Below are 19,720 nucleotides of genomic sequence, written 5' to 3' on the forward strand. Positions count from 1 at the left end.
CATTGCCTAAGCCATTTACATTCCATGTTAAGAGACTTAGACATTGCGGCACCCCCCATCCTATTCTACCTCACTTAAGCCACCCTCATCTGCCCCTTCCTCCGTATAGCTCTCGTTGGGGTCTCCCACATAGCTGCTGCATAGAGACCAATTATCCCATGAGGCATCATTTCCTGTATTATTTATCACTATATTCATGCAGCTACGGTTTTCTTCGTTATCTCTATATAACTTCACTTGTCTCCTCCCTAGACCTGCGTGGTATTTTAGAAAGGTACTGCCTGAGAGGACTTTTACTTCCCTCTCTGGAATTACCCTTATTCCCAGTTGATTTATCTCACTAGTAGCTTTTAGAATTGCCATTTTTACCAGGTCTGAGTGAAGTGACACTTTTGTTATTTCCTTACCATTTTTATTTTCTACAAAGCCAACTTGCCTTAGATCGTTTGTGCTGATCCCACTCAGGCTACTGCATTTGGCGAATGCTGTCAGAATCTGCGCCCTATTTAGGGGGTTCATTTTTCTAACCATCTTTCCACTTTTCACAGCCTGTATCTGTTCCAAGTGTACTCATTTGTTGTTATCCACCTCTAATAATTTCTTGGGAGTTTCGTATTTTAACTGTCTGCCCTTTGTTCTCCCTGGTGGCAACCCTTTGCTTTCCACACCTGCTGGTTCTCGAGATTGTGCGCTATCAACTCTTTGGCCACTTTTGGGTTTTCCTAAGGATATCCTTACTTTCTGCTTTACGGTGTGGGATGTTGTAGGTTTCTCCTTCAGCTCCTTACTACTCCAATTTTTCCTCGGTACTATCGGGGTCTTTGTTATTTTAATCTCCGATTGCGAGGGACCAATCGGTACGTAGATTGGAGCGGATGCATTTAGGCCTGATTGTGCCTTCCCCTTTAGTTTTTTCCCCTTTCTCTTTGTTGCTAGGTTCAGGGCCCGTTTCTTACCAACCCTATTCCTAGTGGGGGCCACTGCATACGTACCACGCCTTTTTATCAGCATTGGGCGTCTGGAGATATATACATTATCTAATGCCTCTACAGGTTCATTTACTATACTTTGTTCTATGGGTTGGGGTGTAACTACTAGATTTACCACGACTGCCTCTGCAGGTTCGTTCTCTACGCTTTCTTCTATGGGCTGGGGGGTAACTACTGGGCTTAACATATTTGGCATTTGGCTCTTAATCCCCACCAGTTCCTCTTCAATCTTTTTTAAGAACAGTTTCTGAGCTTTCAACACTCCATTATTTGATAGTGTTACGTCTAGAATTCCTTGTAATGTCTTCTGTAACATCAATATTAGGTCCATCAAGGAAGATGTTGGCGTTCCAGAGAGAACAGAGTCCTGTGGATTGTTCCTTTCTGGGTTTGCTTGATTTCCAGTTCTTATAACGTCCTGCTGTGATAGTTTTTTTTGGCCTTTTTGATACTGCAGGGGTTGATCTGGCGCACCTCCCCAGACATAGCTCGGGCTCTGACTTTCATTTCCCCTTTGCCCTTCATTTTCCAAGGATTGCAACGAGAACATTTTTGGAGGTGATGAGAGACGAGGCGCTGCTATTTGAAGATTTTGGCTCAGAAGGGTAAGGTTTATCATTATGGGGTCCTCCCTTCCTGCCTCTGTATCAGAAGGTTCTTCTTCGGGGTATTCTCCCATTTCTTTCCTTAACATATGAAAGAATAAAAGATAAAGCAAGGTCCAGGTGTCATACAGGTAACAACAGTTTAACAGAGAGAGAGAGAGATAAGTTAGCGCTTAAGAAATTGAAATAGAATTTACATATCGTTTTGTGTTACAGGGTTCAACAAGAATTCTCACACCTAACCACAACAGAATAGTGATAGATCGACACATATAGATCAACACTAAGTTAAGAGATCTGCAAACCACTGTGGAAAGACAGGTAACCTAGAAGTAGTAGTTATATAGGAGGCGAGGTACAGTAGTCAGTGGCTACATGTTGTAATTTGTTACAGGAGTCTACAAGAAGAATTGTTTGAGTCCAGTCCAGAAGAAACGAAGCAGTGCAGTCTCTCTTTCTCGTCCCAATCCCCTTTTCCCCTTGTTTCTGCCAGTGAGCATTGAAGCTCGCTGTAGTGCTGTTGGGGATTGAGGAAATTCGCATCTGCTCCTGTGGAATCTATAGTTCAGGTTTTGGTACTTGACAGATTGAAGTGCCGTTGCCCAAACTTCCACCCGAGCAGGATGGCAGAGGGAATCGATGTTAAGGCCTTAGCATCAGTGTTAGATGGTATTCAGAAGCAATTGAGTGATACTATGGAAGAGAATAAGTCTCTTAGGGAAGAAGTGAGAAAGTCGAGTCAGGAGGCTCTTTTCTTATGACAAACATTTGAGGAATTCTCTATAGGTTTGCACCCTGTGTGCAAGGAAAGTAATATTCTGTCCTTCTCCCCTGCACCTTCCGTTACTGAGTTGACTACCCAGGTTGTACATTCTATCTCTCCCACGATTCCCCTGGCAGCACCAGAAAGATTTAGTGGGGATGCCCATAAGGCCCAGATATTTTTTTTACTCAGTGTTCTTTACACTTCCTGTGTAGACCCATTATATTAAAAGAGGATCAATCTAAGGTGGCTTTCATAATGTCCTACCTGAGTGGAGATGCAGCGGCGTGGTCTATGCCGTTGGTAAACAACAATGATTCCATTTTATTTGATTTTGATAATTTCAAGAAGGAATTTGTACGCATCTTTGACAGACGATCTATTTCTCAAACTACCGATAATGAACTTCTGGATTTGAAGCAGGGAAATCGAGATTTGGTAGCATACCTGGCTCAATTTAATAAATTGATTGTTGAGACCAATTGGCCAGAAGTCAAAAGAACCGGCATCTTTTATAGAGGACTGAAAGATAAGTTAAAGGACGGTTTGTCACAAATTCCTAAGCGGCCTACTGAAGTTTCAGAATTAACTGATCTAGTCTTGCAGATTGACCAACGTCAATGTGAAAGAAGGAATGAAAGACGCAAGCATGTGAGATATATCCCTCCACGATTCGACAGAGTTAGGTCAGAAATTTCCAAACCTAAAGAAGTCATAGGTGACGAAGAACCAATGCAAACTGGGTCGGTTCAGGGACCCGTGTCAAACTTTGCATGTATTACGGAAACTCCTGGCATTTCTTTAAAGATTACCCAAAGTAGCCAAAAAATAACACATGGGTTAAAGACAGGCTCCGCCAGTAGGAGGAGTTGCTCTGGTGGAAGCTATTGATAAGCCAACTCCTGATTCTCAATTCATTGCAACCACTTTGCAATTGTCTGCTCCGCATTTTATTATCTCTATTCAAATAAGATGTGGAAATTCGGAAGTAAATAAAATTTCGGTCATTATTGATTCCGGGGCAACCGGTAATTTCTGTGATATCAGATTTGCCCAATCCTTGAAGATTCAATTTCTTAAGAAGGATAGACCTGAAGCTGTTTGTGCTGTGGATGGTACTAATCTTTCCTCGGGCCCCATTGTGTATGACACTGAAGAAATCTCCTTGAGAGGGCCTGGAAATCATCTAAGCATATTAAAATTTAGTCTCATTGACGCACCTCAGTTTCAACTCATTTTGGGGTCACCTTGGCTAACAGAGCATAACCCTAGGATTGATTGGGCGAAGAGGTCCATTGAAATGGACTCTGTTGGACTTGGCCCTTCTGGCAGGTTCACCCCTAAACTTTTTTGCTTTTAATGGTGACCTGGTGATGGTGATTTTTGGGTTCTGCGCACTTTTACTGTGTCCCAGTAGGAAAGTGCGTGCGCACTCTGAGTGCGTGGAGTAAGGTTGGCCTGCCCGCCCATAGGAATGCATGGGGAATGTCTGTGTCCCTGGTAGTTCCTGATGCGTGAGGTGTGCATGCTCGAGTTTGGTATGTGCGAACTCGTGTAATTGAATGCTTCGCAATGATGTATGTGGCATGATTGTGTCTTGTGCGGAAGTGCCACTTCTAGGAGTTGGCATATTAGTGTAAAATGTGTCTGGCGTGTGATTGGCTGGAGCTGGCTGGGATGCCAGGCTCCATGAGTCATGATGGGTCTGCCCGGTGGTGAGAGTGGAGATTAGCATGCTGATGGCTGGGGAGGAGTGCACCTGGTTCCTGATGGGGCTGGGCTTTCCCCACACAATGCTGGCTCCACCCCCTGTGGTGCGTCTAATGACCCTAGTCCTGCCACTGAATAGAGTGAGGGGATGGGCCATCAAGGGTGCTCCAAGACCAGCTGCGACTGGTCTCCCCCGACCCTGCACCTACAAACAAAGGATTTCATAGTATAAAAATGGGGCTGTGTCCCCACAGAAGTTGTTCTCTTCCAGGATCCTGAGGGGGCTGCTGCTGTTGCTGGGCCGGAGGACCGCCACTTGGACTGTCTCCCTGCCTGGAGACCCAGTGAGCTGGCTCTGGGCCCAGCCTTGCCCCCCTCTGCCTGCCTCCAGACCTTGCTGGAGCTTTTGCTTTTGCCTCTAAGCGCTTGAAAGCGCTTCATTATGGATTCCTAGCGCTGGGAGCGCTTGACTTTCCCCTCTAGCGCTGGGAGCGCTTGACGTGGCCTTTGGAGTGTTTGGGAGCGCTCTGGTTGCCCAGCCGGTGCCCACCCGGCATTTGCCGAATTTGCGGCGCTCGTTATTTAATTTACGAGTGCCCACCTCGATTTAAAGAGTGATTTAAACCAGCCGGTGGCCACCCGTTGTTGCCCCTCGAAAATCACCGCCGCAGCCCAGGGACATTGAAACCGTGGCCGGGCCGCTGCCTAGTGCGACCCGGAAGTCCCGCCTCCATATCCCCAGGGCCGCGCTGCCATTGGCGGCCCCAGAGGAAGTCAGGCGGATTGCAGCGTGACGGGCCCAGGCCGGAGAAGCAGGAAGCAGCCTGCACGTCCTGCCGAGGCTCCCGAGTGAGAGGAGAGCCCCGGACCTCTGCCAGCAGCCGGTGAAGAGGCCCGTCGAAGGGAGCCCGTAGCCAGAGCCGCCCGGGAAGCAGAGAGCCGGTGAGTGGGGCCCTGGTGTGCAGTATCGGGGAGGAGGGCGTCGGGGCACATTGCCGGTGCCTGCCCCTCCCCTCCAGTGGGAAGAGCCTGAGAGGCTCCCCGAGTTCGTTTGTGGTTCAGAGCGGTCCCGGTTGGCAGAGGGCCGCTCCCCCCCCCCAGAATTGCCGCACCTTTCGGGTCTTCGAGCCTGAGAGGCTCAGAGGGTATTTTGTGTGTCCCGAGTCCCCCACGAGAGACTCCACCGAAGAAACCATTGATAATTAGAGCCTCTGAGGCTCTGGGGGCAGTTTTTTAGTTCGAGTCCCCCGAGAGGGACTCCACCAAAATCCTGGGGGCATTTGTTGTTGAGCCCCGATAGTCTCCGGCGGCCTCTGTTGTTGAGGAGCCCAGAGAGGCTCAGGGGCCCATGTGTTTATTTCGAGTCCCCCCCCCCATGAGGGATTCCAACGCCGGGTAGCATTTTGTGTTCTAGAGCCCTGAGAGAGGCTCTTTGAGTGCCATTTTGTGTTTAGAGCCCAGCGAGGCTCCAAGAGGGGACAGTCAGTTGTCCAGAGCCTGCGAGGCTCCCACGTTGGCCCCATCATTGCACACAGCTGCCCAGCACTTCGTGGGCAGCTGCCACGTTTAGGCCCCCCCTGACTTTGGGACACAGGGCGTCCTAGCCCTAGAGAGGCCAGTTGGCCTAGGGACAGTCACAGGTGGTGACTAATGTGATTTTTTTGCGCAGTTGAGTTCTTTGATACACCTCTGAATGTTTTTAGGCATCATGTGTTTTCCTTCCCTGCACCTCTGAATGTGTTGTTGATGCATCATGTGCCTTGTTCTTACACCTCTGAATGTATTGTTGATGCATCATGTGTTTTCCTTCCTTACACCGCTGAATGTATGTTATGCATCATGTGTTATGTGCTTACACCCCTACAGGTATTGTGATACTTAGGTGGTTGTTTTTCTCCTAGTGCAGGTGGTGCTAGTGAGGTCCTGGTTACCAGTGATTACTGGTTGTGTACTTTATGTTCTAATTTGTGCTACAGTGATTTATGTTCTATGTTCGAAGTGCTATTTCTAAAAGTGTTACTTCTAAAAGTGCTGATTCCTGACAGTGGTCCAGGTGGCCCTGTCTTTTACATATCCCCTGTAAATTCTGCCCGTGCCTGTTGGCACATTGTAAAGTGTGTGTTTTATCTAATGTGTTTTGGTGTAATACAAAGGCTATTTTTATATAACCTTGTGTGGAGTTTCTTTTGTGGTGGGCCTTGGGGGTTGTTGCTGGGGTGCGTGCGCAAATACTTAACTCACATCGCCTCCGAGGTTAGCCTTGCTGCTCGCGCCACGTTACCTAGAGGGTGAGCAGGGGTTATCTTGGCGTGTAACTCCCTTGCCCTGACTTAGGAGTGGTGGTCTCTGACTGACTTTGGCGAAAGCCCTGGTCACCAAGTGATCCCATTACTAACAGACTCAGATTATTGTAAGCAACATTGTTATGGTAAAGGATTAGAGAGCCATCCGACTACATCATCTAAGAGTTTGGCCAGTCTGACTCAGTCAATCTGTGCGTTAGAGGTCCCAAAGATTCCACAGGAATACCAGGATTTTGCCTCCGTTTTTGATGAACAGGAAGCAAATAAATTACCTCCACACCGAGAGTATGATTGCAGAATTGAGTTGGAGCCTGGAGCCTCGTTGCCTTGTAGTAGAATCTATGCTCTGTCTGAAGCAGAAAATCAACATCTTAAGGAGTATGTGGACCAATATCTGGCTAACGGATGTATCCGCCCATCCCAGGCTCCTGTCTCATCTCCACTCTTCTTTATTCCTAAGAAGGATGGCAAGTTGTGGTTGTGTATTGATTATAGGGAGTTAAATCTTGCCACTAAGAAGAACCGATACCCTTTGTCCTTAATTTCTGAACTTCTAGATCAGGTAAAAGAGGCAAGAGTGTATACAAAATTGGATTTAGGAAGGGCCTACCATTTAGTGCGTATGGCAGAAGGTGATGAATGAAAGACAGCATTCCGAACTTGGCTGGGTTTGATTGAGTACCAAGTTATGCCATTCGGCCTGTGCAACGCCCCGGCGGCATTCCAACACTTTGTCAACGATGTGTTGAGAGAGTTTTTGGATTGTTTCGCAGTTGTCTATAATCGACGACATCCTCATCTTTTCAGCCAACATGAAGGATCACATTCAACATGTACGTGCAATCTTGAACAGATTATTGGAAAATCAACTCTTTGTCAAGTTGGAGAAATGTGTGTTCCATGCCACCCAAGTGGAGTTCTTGGGTTTCGTGTTGTCATCCGATGGAGTCTCTATGGATGAGGCTAAAGTAAGAGCAATTAAAGATTGGCCGTCTCCGCGAAATGTTCAGGAGGTGCAGAGCTTTATTGGCTTTGCCAATTTCTACAGGCGTTTCATTCCCAAGTTTTCAGAAAAAGTTTGCCCACTTACTCACTTGTTGAAGAAAGAGACCAAATTCGAATGGAATGCAGAAGTAGAAGAAGCCTTTGTGGAACTCAAGAGGATTATCATCACTGCGCCAGTGTTGCAGCATCCAAACCCTGAAGAACCCTTCTACGTGGAAGCTGATATGTCTAATTTGGCCATTAGAGGAATACTGTCACAAAGTTACTGGGCAACTTCATCCTGTGGCTTACAGATCACGTAAATTAACTGCAGCTGAAATTAAATATTCCATTGCTGACAAAGAATTGTTTGCAGTCAAGGACGTCTTTCAAGAGTGGCAACACTATCTGTTAGGGGCTAAGCATGAAGTGACAGTCTTTACCGATCATTGAAATCTGCAATTTTTAAGATCTGCTCGGACACTTACCCCCAGACAATTGAGATGGTCCTTGTTTTTTGCAGATTACATCTTTGTGTTAACCTACAGGTCTGGTTCTGTTAATGGAATGGCTGATGCCTTATCTCATTTCAATACTGGTGAAGAAGAAAGCAAGACTAAAGAAGGGCTGATTATTCCTCAGGAGAAATAATCAGAGCCATTTTATATCCAGAATTTGAAGACAAGTTGAAGAATTCCCTTTCAAAGGATGAGTTGAGTACTTGGGTAAAGGAAGGAACTGGAAGAAAGATAAAAGACGGAAACCCATATTACCTGGACGACCTTTTTGTTCCTAATGATGATCTTCGTTTAGAGGTGATTCAACATTGTCATGATGAATTGCTCGCAGGTCACAAGGGAGTCAAGAAGACTTAGGAGTTAATTCAACATTAATTCTGGTGGCCCACCATGGAAGCTCAGGTGAGACAATATGTGGCATCCTGTGAACAGTGCATGAAAGGGAAATCCTCTAGGTCTGCCCCACAAGGTTTTTTGCAACCGTTGCCCCCAGCTCATTATCCGTGGCACACCATTTCCATAGATTTCATTTTCGACCTCCCCTCTAGTCAGGGTTACGCCACAATTTGGGTGGTGGTAGATAATTTTACTAAAATTAGTCACTTTATCCCTCTGAAGTCAATTCATACTGCGACCCAATTGTACATTCTGTTCATGCTGCTTGTAGTCAGGGCTCATGGGATTCCAACAATGGTCATTTCCGATAGGGGCTCTCAGTTTGTTTCACATTTCTGGAGGGCTTTTCTAAAGAGATTGGAAGCTGATTCTCATTTGTCTACCAGTTTCCATCCTGAGACTGATGGACAAACAGAGAGAGTGAATCAAGAACTGGAGCAATACTTGCGCTTGTTTTTGATGGATCATGAGGGGTGAATGGCCACGTCTAATTTGGGCAGCTGAGTTTGCTTATAACAATGCCGAGCATTCCTCCACAGGGTATTCTCCTTTCTATTCAAACTATGGGAGACATCCAAAAACATTTGAGGGAAAACAAGAGAGTGAGGTCCCGGCTGTAGAAGCGGTGGTTCAGGATTTACAAAAGGCCTATCAAGTAGCTACTAGTAATTTTATCAGAGCTAAGAGTTCTCACAAGAAGCAAGCAGACAAGAAGAGACAAGCTAATCCCATTTATGAATCGGGTGACAAGGTGTAATTTCGACTCGAAATATGCGCCTGAAAAGGAATCGTAAATTTCAACATAGATTTGTGGGAGCTTTTCAAGTAGAGAGAATGGTGAATCCCGTGTGTGTGAAGGTTCGTCTTCCACCTAGGTTACGGTTACATCAGATTTTTCAGGTCTTTCTGTTGAAAAAGAATCCCCCACAATTGAGAGTGAGAGGTCCATCAGCTTCGGTTCAAATTCAGTCTGATGAAGAGTTTGAGGTTACAAGAATTTTAGGTTCTAAAATAAGGAGAGGAAAGTTGTACTACCTGGTAGATTGGAAGGGTTATGGCCCAGAGGAAAGAACTTGGGAACCAAAAGACAATCTGCATGCTTCCAAATGGTGAAAGAATTTCATAGAACCCATCCTAATAAGCCAAAAGAGGTTGAGAAGGGGGCCTTGGTGGGAGGTACCATCAGGAGTGGTCAGTCCAGGATTCCTAAAACCCCAAGGAAATGTCAGAAGAGGCACAAGTTACTGAGCCCCATCTATTCAAGACTTTGCAGGGTTATTTCGTTACCTTTAGTCTCTCTTTGTCTGCAATATTTATGGGTTTCGCTGCCGCAGAATTCCAAGATGGCCGCCAAAGACCGACGCATGGGTTATCGGTCTAGTTGTTCTGCTCGTGAGCGGCCGCAGCTGTTTTAGCGCTCGCTCGCAAAATTGCCTGTTCACTTTAACTGACAGAACGGTAGGACAGGCTGCTTTCCTTGAGTGGTCTGTCCTATTTTCCTCTGAAGACTCTGCGGTTTTTGAAGGAGCTCAAGAATTTGAAAAGCTAAGTGAAGCTAGTGATATTTGCTCGTATTCTTTGTGAAAAGTTTTTCTATGACTTTAATCACATTTTGAAAGTCTTAAGAAGCGTATTCAGCCTTAACGCTAGTTACAGTGTCAAGTGGATATTTTTCTGAAGTTTATTTTCTTTTTGACCAGTTTCTCTCTGTGCTGTGAGAAATTAGAGAACCGGAAGAGACTTGAAGTAGAAATCAGAAGTGTAGAGACGCAAGTAGCAGTTTCCTCAGCACATTCAAGGACCTTACTTATCAAAGAACATTCTCTGGATATAAGCACATACTTTCGAACTGAATACTACCTTGCAGCAGAAATATAGGTTTAAGTAGATATAATTATATATATATATATATATAATTGTACTTACCAACGTGCGGTGTCCGTACCTGCTGAAAGACAAGAAGAAGAGAAAGACACGTCAGAACAAGTCTAAATTGCATGCTGCTTAATTTACAACAAATATCATTATAAAGGAATATAAGATAAAGCAAGGTTCAGGTGTACAGGTAACAACAGTTTAACAGAGAGAGAGATAAGTTAGCGCTTAAGAAATAGAAATAGTATTTACATATTATTTTGTGTTACAGGGTTCAACAACAATTCTCACACCTAACCACAACAGAATAGTGATAGATTGACACACATAGATCAACACTAAGGTAAGAGAGCTGCAAACCACGGTGGAAGGACAGGTGACCTAGAAGTAGTAGCTATATAGGAGGTGAGGTACAGTAGTCAGTGGTTACATGTTGTAATTTGTTACAGGAGTCTACAAGAAGAATTGTTTGAGTCCAGTCCAGAAGAAACGAAGCAGTGCAGTCTCTCTTTCTCATCCCAATCCCCTTTCCCTCTCACTCCTGCTAGTGAGCATTGAAGCTCGCTGTAGTGGTGTTGGGGATTGAGGAAATTCACATCTGATCCTGTGGAATCTACAGTTCAGGTTTTGCTACTTGACAGACAGTGACCTAAAACCTCTTCTCTACATCAGTCGTAAACTATTCCCCCGAGAGAAGCATTACTCCACAATAGAAAAAGAGTGCCTGGCGATAAAATGGGCCATAGAAGCCCTGCAATATTATCTGTAGGGACGCCCATTTATTGTCCTCACTGATCACGCCCCACTCAACTGGCGTGTAAAGAACAGGGACACCAACCCTGCATCCTTCGGCGGTTCTTAGCATTGCAGCCTTTTTCTTTCCAGACGATGCATATTCCTGGAGCCAAGCAAGTAAGTGCTGACTACCTGTCCCGTCACCCGTTCACAGAATGGCCCCAACGTCCATTCCTAAGGAGGACTATGTAGACGCAGACGGGAAGTGGCCAAGGGGCGAGCCGACACCTCCTCAGCCGGAAACAAACAGCGGTCTAGTCTTGACTGAGTCACAAAGGGAGGGGCATCTTATGTCAGCGGACCCAAAAGGCGGACAGGCAGAAGCATGTGAGGACGGAAGGAAGCGAACGGAGAAGACGGAAGCGCGAGACCAGAAGAAGAAGAACGAAGACGATCCAGAAGGGAAGGCAGAGAAGCGGAGGAGCATCTGTTATACAGCACTCAAACCCGGCGGGTTGCCGAAGGGAGAAGACGCCCTGGGTCCCTAGTCCACAGCTCTGGAGACAGGTCGTGGTCTGGGGCGAGTACCGCTCAAGGGATTGTTTTGGTGGGGGTGGCGATGAGGCACTGGGAGTTAGAACACGCAGGGTAGGTTTACCCAAAGACTTGATAACCCCTTCCGATTCCCCTCCCCCACTACCCGGTGACTGGTGACGGTGGCACTAAAAGCACAAGGGTAAACAGAGAGCCCAGTTTTAAGCCTGCTCTGTTTTCTTTTCCTTCTCTGCATCTCTGCCTGAGTGAGAGAGAGCGAGAAGCCCAAAAGCCAGGGAATATCACAAGGCCCTGAAGAGCTGGAGAAGACCTATGAGGAGAAGAAGGGAGATACCTTCTCCAATCATTTTTTGTTGTTTGTTTTTCCTATCTTTCTTTGACCTGACTTAAAGAACTGAGCACTGAGGCTCTTGTGAGCTATACAAAACCCAGAGACAGACCTTAAATGAAAGGAAATAAAAGAGAACGTGGGCCCCTCGGAACACCCCACACCATACAGGGCCGTCCAGTCACAGGAGTACAACTTCAAGGTTGTGTTTCGTCCAGGGGCACATAACCCAGCAGACTACCTCTCGTGGCACCCCAGGCTACCAGTCGCTCATGCCACACCTTTTTCCCAGGTTGGTGTAAAGTTATAAGGCAGCATAAAGTTACGTATGGCTGACCAAGTCAAGCGCCAGGATACCCTATGGGTGACAGTTTTAGCGCTATATAAATATGCCATACAATACAATACAATACAGACGTAGCATACTCTGAGGCCTTTTTGAAGATGGTCTTGTACTATGCATGCCCGAAATCCACATTAGAGGAGATTGGCCAAGCCACGGCCGCGGACAAGACGCTTGCCAGGGTGAAAAATGCTCTGATGAACAATGGGTGGAACCATTTCCTGGATGGAGCCCGGTCGCTCCGGGCAGAAGAGGGCCATGCTCTGCAACAGCTCTGGCAGATCCGACATGACCTGAGTGAAGGAGAGCAGGAAGTCATCCTAAGGGGGCACCTCATCGTGAACCCCAGGGCACTGCAGGATCGCATCATCAAGCTAGCATCGTGGGGCACCAAGAGATGGCGAAAACCAAAGCCCGGATACGAAACAAAGTTTGGTTCCCAGCGATTGATACCAGAGTGGAAGACATGGTGCGCCAATGTCACTCATGCACCATCACGGGCGGACACCCGGCACCAGCCCCCGTCATCACCGAAGAGCCATGCGCGCTCCCATGGTCTAAGATCAGCATCGACTTTGGGAGCTTCCCTGACGGCCGCCACACGCTGGTGATCGTTGACTCATTCTCCAAGTTCCCAGTGGTGGAGGTGGTATAATCCACGGCATTCCCGCATGTCAAGAAAATACTGGACAAGACATTCGCCCTCCAAGGCCTGCCGGATGAAATCCGTTCAGACAATGGACCCCCATTCAGGGCCATGAGTTTCAAGAGTACATGGAAAATAAGGCGATACGCCACAGGAAAATCACCCCTCTGTGGCCTCATGCCAACGGTGAAGTGGAACGTTTTATGCGGGCCCTTAACCGAGTTCTGCGAATTGCAGTGTCTCAGGGGAAAGATGTCGACACTCAACCAATTTCGAGATGCCTACCAGGAAACGCCCCACAACACCACCAAGTGTGCTCCTGCTCACTTGCTTTTCAAAAGAGTCACAAAGGACAGCATCCAAGTGTTCTCCTGCTCACCTGCTTTTCAAAAGAGTCACAAAGGACAGCATCCCGACCAATCCAGCGTGAAAACCTCCTGAAAGAGACAACACAGCCACACAGGCTAGGAGGATGGTCACCAACTAGAAGGCATGTGATAACCGAAGAGCAAAAGAACCACAGCTGAAGGTGGGAGACAGCATTGTGGTTAAAGACAGACACCAGGGCTGGAAGTTCAGAATGCCGTATGAACCAGAAGAATGGACCGTTGTCAGGGTGCAAGGGACTATGATCGCAGCACAAAGAGGACAGTCAGCCGGAATGTATCATGTTTTAAGAGAGCTCATGGGCTGGACACCGGCTCAGCGGAGGCAGAAGGTCTGGAAGGAGCCCAGTATCACACGCCCATCAGTTCGCCAGAACCTGTGACCTCCCCAAAGTGACACCTGCGAATAGAAAGTGGGGACGCAGCAACTGCCGCTCAACGACACAGCCAAGACGCTGTAACTCAAAATACCCCTCACACCCAGGCGGATGCAGCGGCCAGTTCCACCTCCTGGAGCCAGAGGTATGGTCTCCGGCCGAACCCTGCACCCAGCCAGAAGCTGAAAGACTTCTTGTGCACATCCCCCTAAACATGCAGATCATGGTGGACGATCACTAAAGAAAAGGAGGGTTGTAGAGAGCCACTCGGGCTCTCCCATACTATGTATCAGCCATGCACTCCTCGGGGCAGGCTCGACTCGAGGAGATAAAATAAACAGCGAGAGACCTCTTGTGGTCTTCCCACCAGCATGTAAGAAACTGTGTGGAGTGTCTCTCTCGTTAGCGCTATGTAAGCCAGGTCACCCCTAGGCCCCGCCGCGCTACACCACCCTCCCCGCGGGCGGCACGACGGATCCCCCATCCGCCGGACCTCTCTCGCCACAGAAACAGAGAAAATTGTCCCAGACAGCATGGTAGAGTTGCCCCGGAGCCTTCTGAGGCAGTGTGACCTTGCGCACACAGTGTGACTGTGCTTTCCCTGTCCCTGCTCCCCCTGCCCTGCTCTGCGCGGGCCGCATGCACTTGCTGGCTGTGGAAGGGACCCGCATGCTTTGTAACAACTTCTCCCCTGAAGACAGAATGCAACCTCTGGCTGGGCTTCAATGGTTCATCTTGAGTGTGCTGCTACTGACTCTAACTTGCAGGAAGCATCAGGTGGACATAACAAGGCACTGCGAGCCCAAAAAATCGGTGAGATGACCCCGTTTGTGACTGCTAACCTCACCTTTACACTGTCTAACTTTTCACGAGTTTGCCTCTATCCTTGTTGCCTTTGCTGTGTCAAGCGCCAATTGCAAATATTGACCCTAAATGTTCACGACCCACATCAACAGCACAAAGCAAGCGCGCTAATGGGATGTTTATGCCACTTAGAGGTGCCTCACGTTCTTGTTTGTACTGACACACTCACGCTCTAGTGTGCTAATGGGGTTTTCCACCCATGGCGAGTTGACAAGACGCACACCTGTTGTGCCTTTCACGTGCAGTTCATTAAACATTATTTAGTTTGTAGATTTTTATGATTATTGTAGAGCAGGCGCATTGTGTACTGAGGCATGCTGTGCATCCTCATTCTGTGCTGCACGTATACATTACACAAGACAGCAATGGTTGGCTGTTGCTTTCAAGGTGACATTTTTAAACAAGAGATCGGCCTAATCAGGGCGCTGAGTTGCTTCGTGATCCGAGGGCTCAGATGTCAGAAAGCCGACTGCGCCCTTGTTACACGCCTAGCACCTCTGAGAAGTGAGGGAGTGCACGCCGTAAAAATACGTCCCCTCAGAACACACACCCTGATGTGCCCAAGGAGGGGGGGAATAGCACCTCGAGCAGGCGCTGCAAAACACTAGAGAAGCTGGTGGAGGTGCAGGGAGCGAAGAGGAGGGTGGGAAGGGAGGTGGGGAGGGAAGAAGGAAGGCGCGAGGCAGGAATGGAAAGAAAAACAAGCATTTCCAATGCAATAGGACTCGCATTTACGCAAGACCTAATGCATCACGGACAACGGGAGGGAGGGTGGGGGGAAGAAGGCATGGAGGACTGGAGTGCCAGCGGGGGGAGGGGAGAGAAGGGGGCTACAACGTAGTGCTCACAGTCCGTACTGTATAACACTCGCAGTAAAAGGGCCAGTAGCCATGGGAGGTGACAAATGACGACATGACCGTGATAAAGAGGGACTAAAAAACCTTATAATGATTCATAAGACAGCATTTATGAAGGACAAAGACTCAAGCCAATGACAAAATGGGTGGGGCAGTGGGCGGGGCTTCTCTCACGTACTGAACTACCCAGATCTCTCCTAGAGCAGCGCTTGCGCGCAGTCTCTAGGATCGACCTAAAAAGGGAATGAATAAAACCTGGTATTACTCCAAAGATTTTTGGGAAGGAACTGACTATGCCAGAACCGAGAACTTTAAAAAAGTGAGCAAGGCCGGCAGTATTAGATACATTAAAAATTCGATGAACTAATTTGCCGAAATGTATTGGGAGGTTGGTGTTTAACAAGGACTGTATTTCACTGGCTGTCCTTGCAACTTGTAATTCAAAGGTTTCTAGAGCAGATGTTATCGCTACTTCTTTTTAAAACAAAAGTGCTTGGAGTCTGCTTAGTTTGCTAAAATCTGCCTTCAAAGTTGGAATGAAAGGCCACAATGACTATCATATCCTCCTTGCAGAGGTGGGAAGAGCACGTTACTGCAGCAGGTGACAGTGCGGGACACCACAAAATATATGGAATCCCATCTTTCAATTGTAGGAAAGTGCCCCTTTTTGCATGGTTATCCCCCCACTTTTTGCCTGACATCTGATGTAACTTCACTTGATGGACCCTTGGTACCTGCAAATAAGGTTCCAAGGGCCTGTGTTCTTTCCCCAAAACTGTACCTTTCTACCCACAATTGACACAACCCTGGCCATAGGTAAGCCCCTGGTAAAAGGTACCATGAGTACCAACGGCACTATGGCCAGGGAAGGCCTCTAAGGGCTACAGCACCTATTGTGTCACCCTTAGAGGGCCCTGCACCTTAACACCCACATACTATCATTGCAGGCTGTATGTTTTGGTGCAGAGAAAAGTGAAGAGTCAACATGGCACAAATACCTGTGTGCCATGCCTGCAACCCACTGCCTAGGGCCTAGGTAAGTCACCCATCTAGCAGGGTGCACTAGCCCACAGGTGATGGTGCAGTGGCATGAGCCCTGTACCCCTACAGTATCCAAGTCTATTCTTAGACATTGAAAGTGTAGTAAAGCCATATAGTGTATATGGGCTGGGAGTTAGTTATTACAAACTCCACAGCTCCATAATGATTTTACTAAAACCTGGGAAGTTTAGAAGCAAACTTCTCAGCATATTAAACCCACAATGATGGCGTGTCTAAGATCGCGGACGGCTGAGACGTGCTTCTTGGTCTCGCTGTGCCACCGCCGACATTAGCACATCAAATATGCCTGTTGGAGCCTTGCCCACGATCCTAGATTGGCCCCACTGGTAACAGAGGTTGGAGGGCCCATTTTCAGGGTTAGAGGCAGGCAGAGAGCTCCGGATCTCCAGCGAAACGCCGGAGGAAGCAAGAGCACAAGTTCATGTGACGCTGCGGAGGCCGGCCACGAGGAAAGCGGACAGAGTGGGCCCGGCAGGTTCTAAGGCGACCTACGCAGGAAGGCTACTGAAGGGCAGCCCGAAAATGAATGAGCCTGGCCCTGCCCTGTGAGATCTTAGCCGCCAAGTGTCTTGGCCCTGGAGAAGGAGATTGGAGGAACAGAGGACAGCGGGGGCCTCCTCAGCCACTGGCACTCCTCTGAAAGCAGCCGCAACAAGGAGAATGGCAGAGCACAGAGGCGATCTCACAACAGACAGATCAACGGCCTCGTGTTCAAGAAGGTGAGAGGGCTGGGAGACATGCCAAGGAAGGGTTTGGCCCAGGACCCAGAAAAGCCAAGAGACATAGAGCCCCCTTCGAAGTGAGAGCCGCATAGGGACCGCATCAATTGCAGGAAGGCGGACCCGACATCCAGAGGGAGACTGGGTCTCGTGGGCCTTTTAGCAAGGCGACGGTGTAGTGTGGCTAAGGCCCGGGGAGATCTCTACTCCGCTGCAATCCTGGGCCCTAACAATCAAACCAAGGGCCACCCTCCCAGCGTCACGATAAAGGAGGACGAGCCGGGGGGGCAACAAGGTACCAGAAATGGCGGCACGCATGGACCAAAGAGAGGTGGGGGGAGGTCGCGCCTGGCCCCCCGTTCCCCAAGGCATTGAAGCACTAGCAGCCGTACCAGCCAAACACTGAATCCTATTCAAGGGGAGGGAGTAGAAGGAGAACAAGAACGGGAACAGAAGCAGGTCCAGGACCAATACCCCCAGGGGGATTCGGGATTGACCTTGAGGCACCGATCCTGCCACAAAGAGTAACACAAACAGGTCCGCTTGAACTCCCCAGTCAGTTGCTGAAGACCGTTGGCCCAGCCCCCGAGGACTAAGGTAGGAGAAACAGTCTGGGACACCCGAGGCGACGGGCAGGACTACAAACGCGGAACTACAGCATTGCAGTGGGGTCAACAGGGCTGAATCCGGATTTGAAAAGCCCTGCTGGGCACTAATACTCCGGCTCCAACAAAGAAGGCGGAGAAGAAGAACTACCTGGGGCAGCAGATCTGGTTCTCCCCACATGAGCAGACCCCTTGATGGAGCATTCCAACGGAGCTGGGCCATGTCAGTAAATCAAGCAAAAAAATAGGCCTGGGCGGTAAATCCCGTTCCGCTCGCGGAATTTGGGTAATTTCGCGTTCCGCGAAGAACGCAGAATTGCCAAAAATTCAGCGATCCGCGCCTTTGCATAGTTTTTTGCTTGCCCGTGCTTTCAAAATGCGTGTTTACAAGATATTTCCCCCCGAGCACGCACACAATGTTCACGAAGGGGAAAAAAGCATTGAGAACGGGCGGAACAAGCAATTCCTCGTGTTTGTGGAATTTCTGCATGCTCGCGGATATTTTTTGCCGTTTCGCTGAGCTTTGCGTAACACTACTACGCAAATTCCGCCCAGCCCTACAAAAAAAGACCACTCCCTTAAGGACATGTATGGGAAATAAGGGTGGGCAGTGTCATATGAAAAGCAGACAGCGACTGGAGGTGCTCACAGGGTGGACCCGGACGATGGTAATGGCCCCGTCACCAAGTCCTTTTTGGAATCTCTTTTTGAATACCTAAGAGGAGACCTCATGGCCATTAAGTCAGAATTGCAGCGGACTTGCAAGAGGTCCGTCGCGATATGGAGGAAGTAGGTGACAGAGTAGCCGCATTAGAAGACCGAAAAACGAGCCGTGGGGAAGAGTTGGAATGGCTGCAACAAGAAGTGCTGCGACTCAAGAAACAACATCTAGATCTTCAGGCGCACAACGAGGAGCTAGAGAATTGTTCCTGCAGGTATAACATCTGCATCAGGGCATACCATCGAAAGCAGAGGGAGCTAGCCTCCGAGACTATGTTGCAGAACTCTTCCTCCACATAGTTGGCCAAGCAAGTAAGACAAACCTGCAGCTTGACCGTGTCCATAGGGCCGGACCACCCAGATCGGAAAAGAATCCACGCGCCGATATCCTGGTACGTGTCCATGATTTTCAAACAAAGGTGGACATCCTAAAGAGAGCCCGAGAGACGCACCCACTCAAATTTCAGGTCCATTCCCCGGTACTTTACCAGGGCCTCTCCCGGATCACCTGCTGAAATGCAGGGACTTCAGCCCAGTGACATATCACCTGCGAAAAGCAAACATTTCGTACTCAAGGGGTCATCCCTTCCAAAGTATATTTCGCCACAAAGAAATTTTATATCAACTGAGATACCTGAGAGAAGACAGCCCCCTGCTCCAAATATAATTTTCCATCAACATACAGGCACAGGCACCTTCCCCCAGCAGTAGAAGACAGAAGCAGCAAAACTGGAGGCGGGTCAAGAACGCCACTGTCAGAACGAAGCCGGATCCAGACACCATGAGTAAAGAGAGGCAAGTGGGACTCCAGGTGCTCTCAGGAGAATCTACCTTCTCTGAGGCTTCCTGAAGCTTGGAGTGTTCGGTTACAGCAGGTCATGGGGGAGGGGCTACCGGAGGATGGAACGGTGGCCACAAGCCAGCGGATCGGTATCTTTAAATGCCTGGCTCGCTATATCTCTTTGACACTGTGGAGGGACTCCCCGCAGCATATAGAAACCCCGACTGGACACTGCTCCACACCAACCAGGTTGATATGACGAACTGTGGTCGGACACTATTATTTCATATGTTACATACACATTACATTTGGGGTTCTTTCTGTCTTCTTTCACTTCTTTCTCCATTGCACCTACACTGCTACCCTGCACAAGGCTATTGCGTTCCAAAGGGACCTAATTTTCAAGCGTCCATTGTCCTACCCATGAGAATCAGGGAGGTGGACCTCAATACGCCCTGCAGACTCCAGTCCCATTACTCAGGCTATATGCATCACTAGTCTAAATGTCCTGGGCTTAAATAGCCCGGTGAAGCATGCGGCGGTGCTGTCTCTCCTGGAGTGATCTGGCAGGGTTATTTGCTTTCCCCAGGAGATACATC

General features: G+C 48.4%; 1 protein-coding gene across 7 annotated transcripts in view; it reads right to left on the minus strand.

Moving 5' to 3' along the window:
- The window catches only part of LOC144820423 (uncharacterized), an 858,373-nt gene that overhangs the window by 802,613 nt on the left and 36,040 nt on the right, over positions 1 to 19,720 (minus strand). For 6 of the 7 annotated variants that reach the window (XR_013607811.1, XR_013607785.1, XM_078677936.1 and 3 more), the window contains exon 2: positions 10,195 to 10,216. Coding sequence is in view for 5 of the 7 variants with exons in the window: in XM_078677936.1 (XP_078534062.1) it covers positions 10,195 to 10,216 (22 nt within the window). In the remaining 2 variants the exon portion in view is untranslated. The remainder of the gene's footprint in view (positions 1 to 10,194; positions 10,217 to 19,720) is intronic. The other variant, XM_078677933.1, reaches the window with a different exon arrangement.

Source organism: Lissotriton helveticus, chromosome 1_1, assembly GCF_964261635.1.
Source record: "Lissotriton helveticus chromosome 1_1, aLisHel1.1, whole genome shotgun sequence".
Classification (NCBI taxonomy): Eukaryota; Metazoa; Chordata; class Amphibia; order Caudata; family Salamandridae; genus Lissotriton; species Lissotriton helveticus.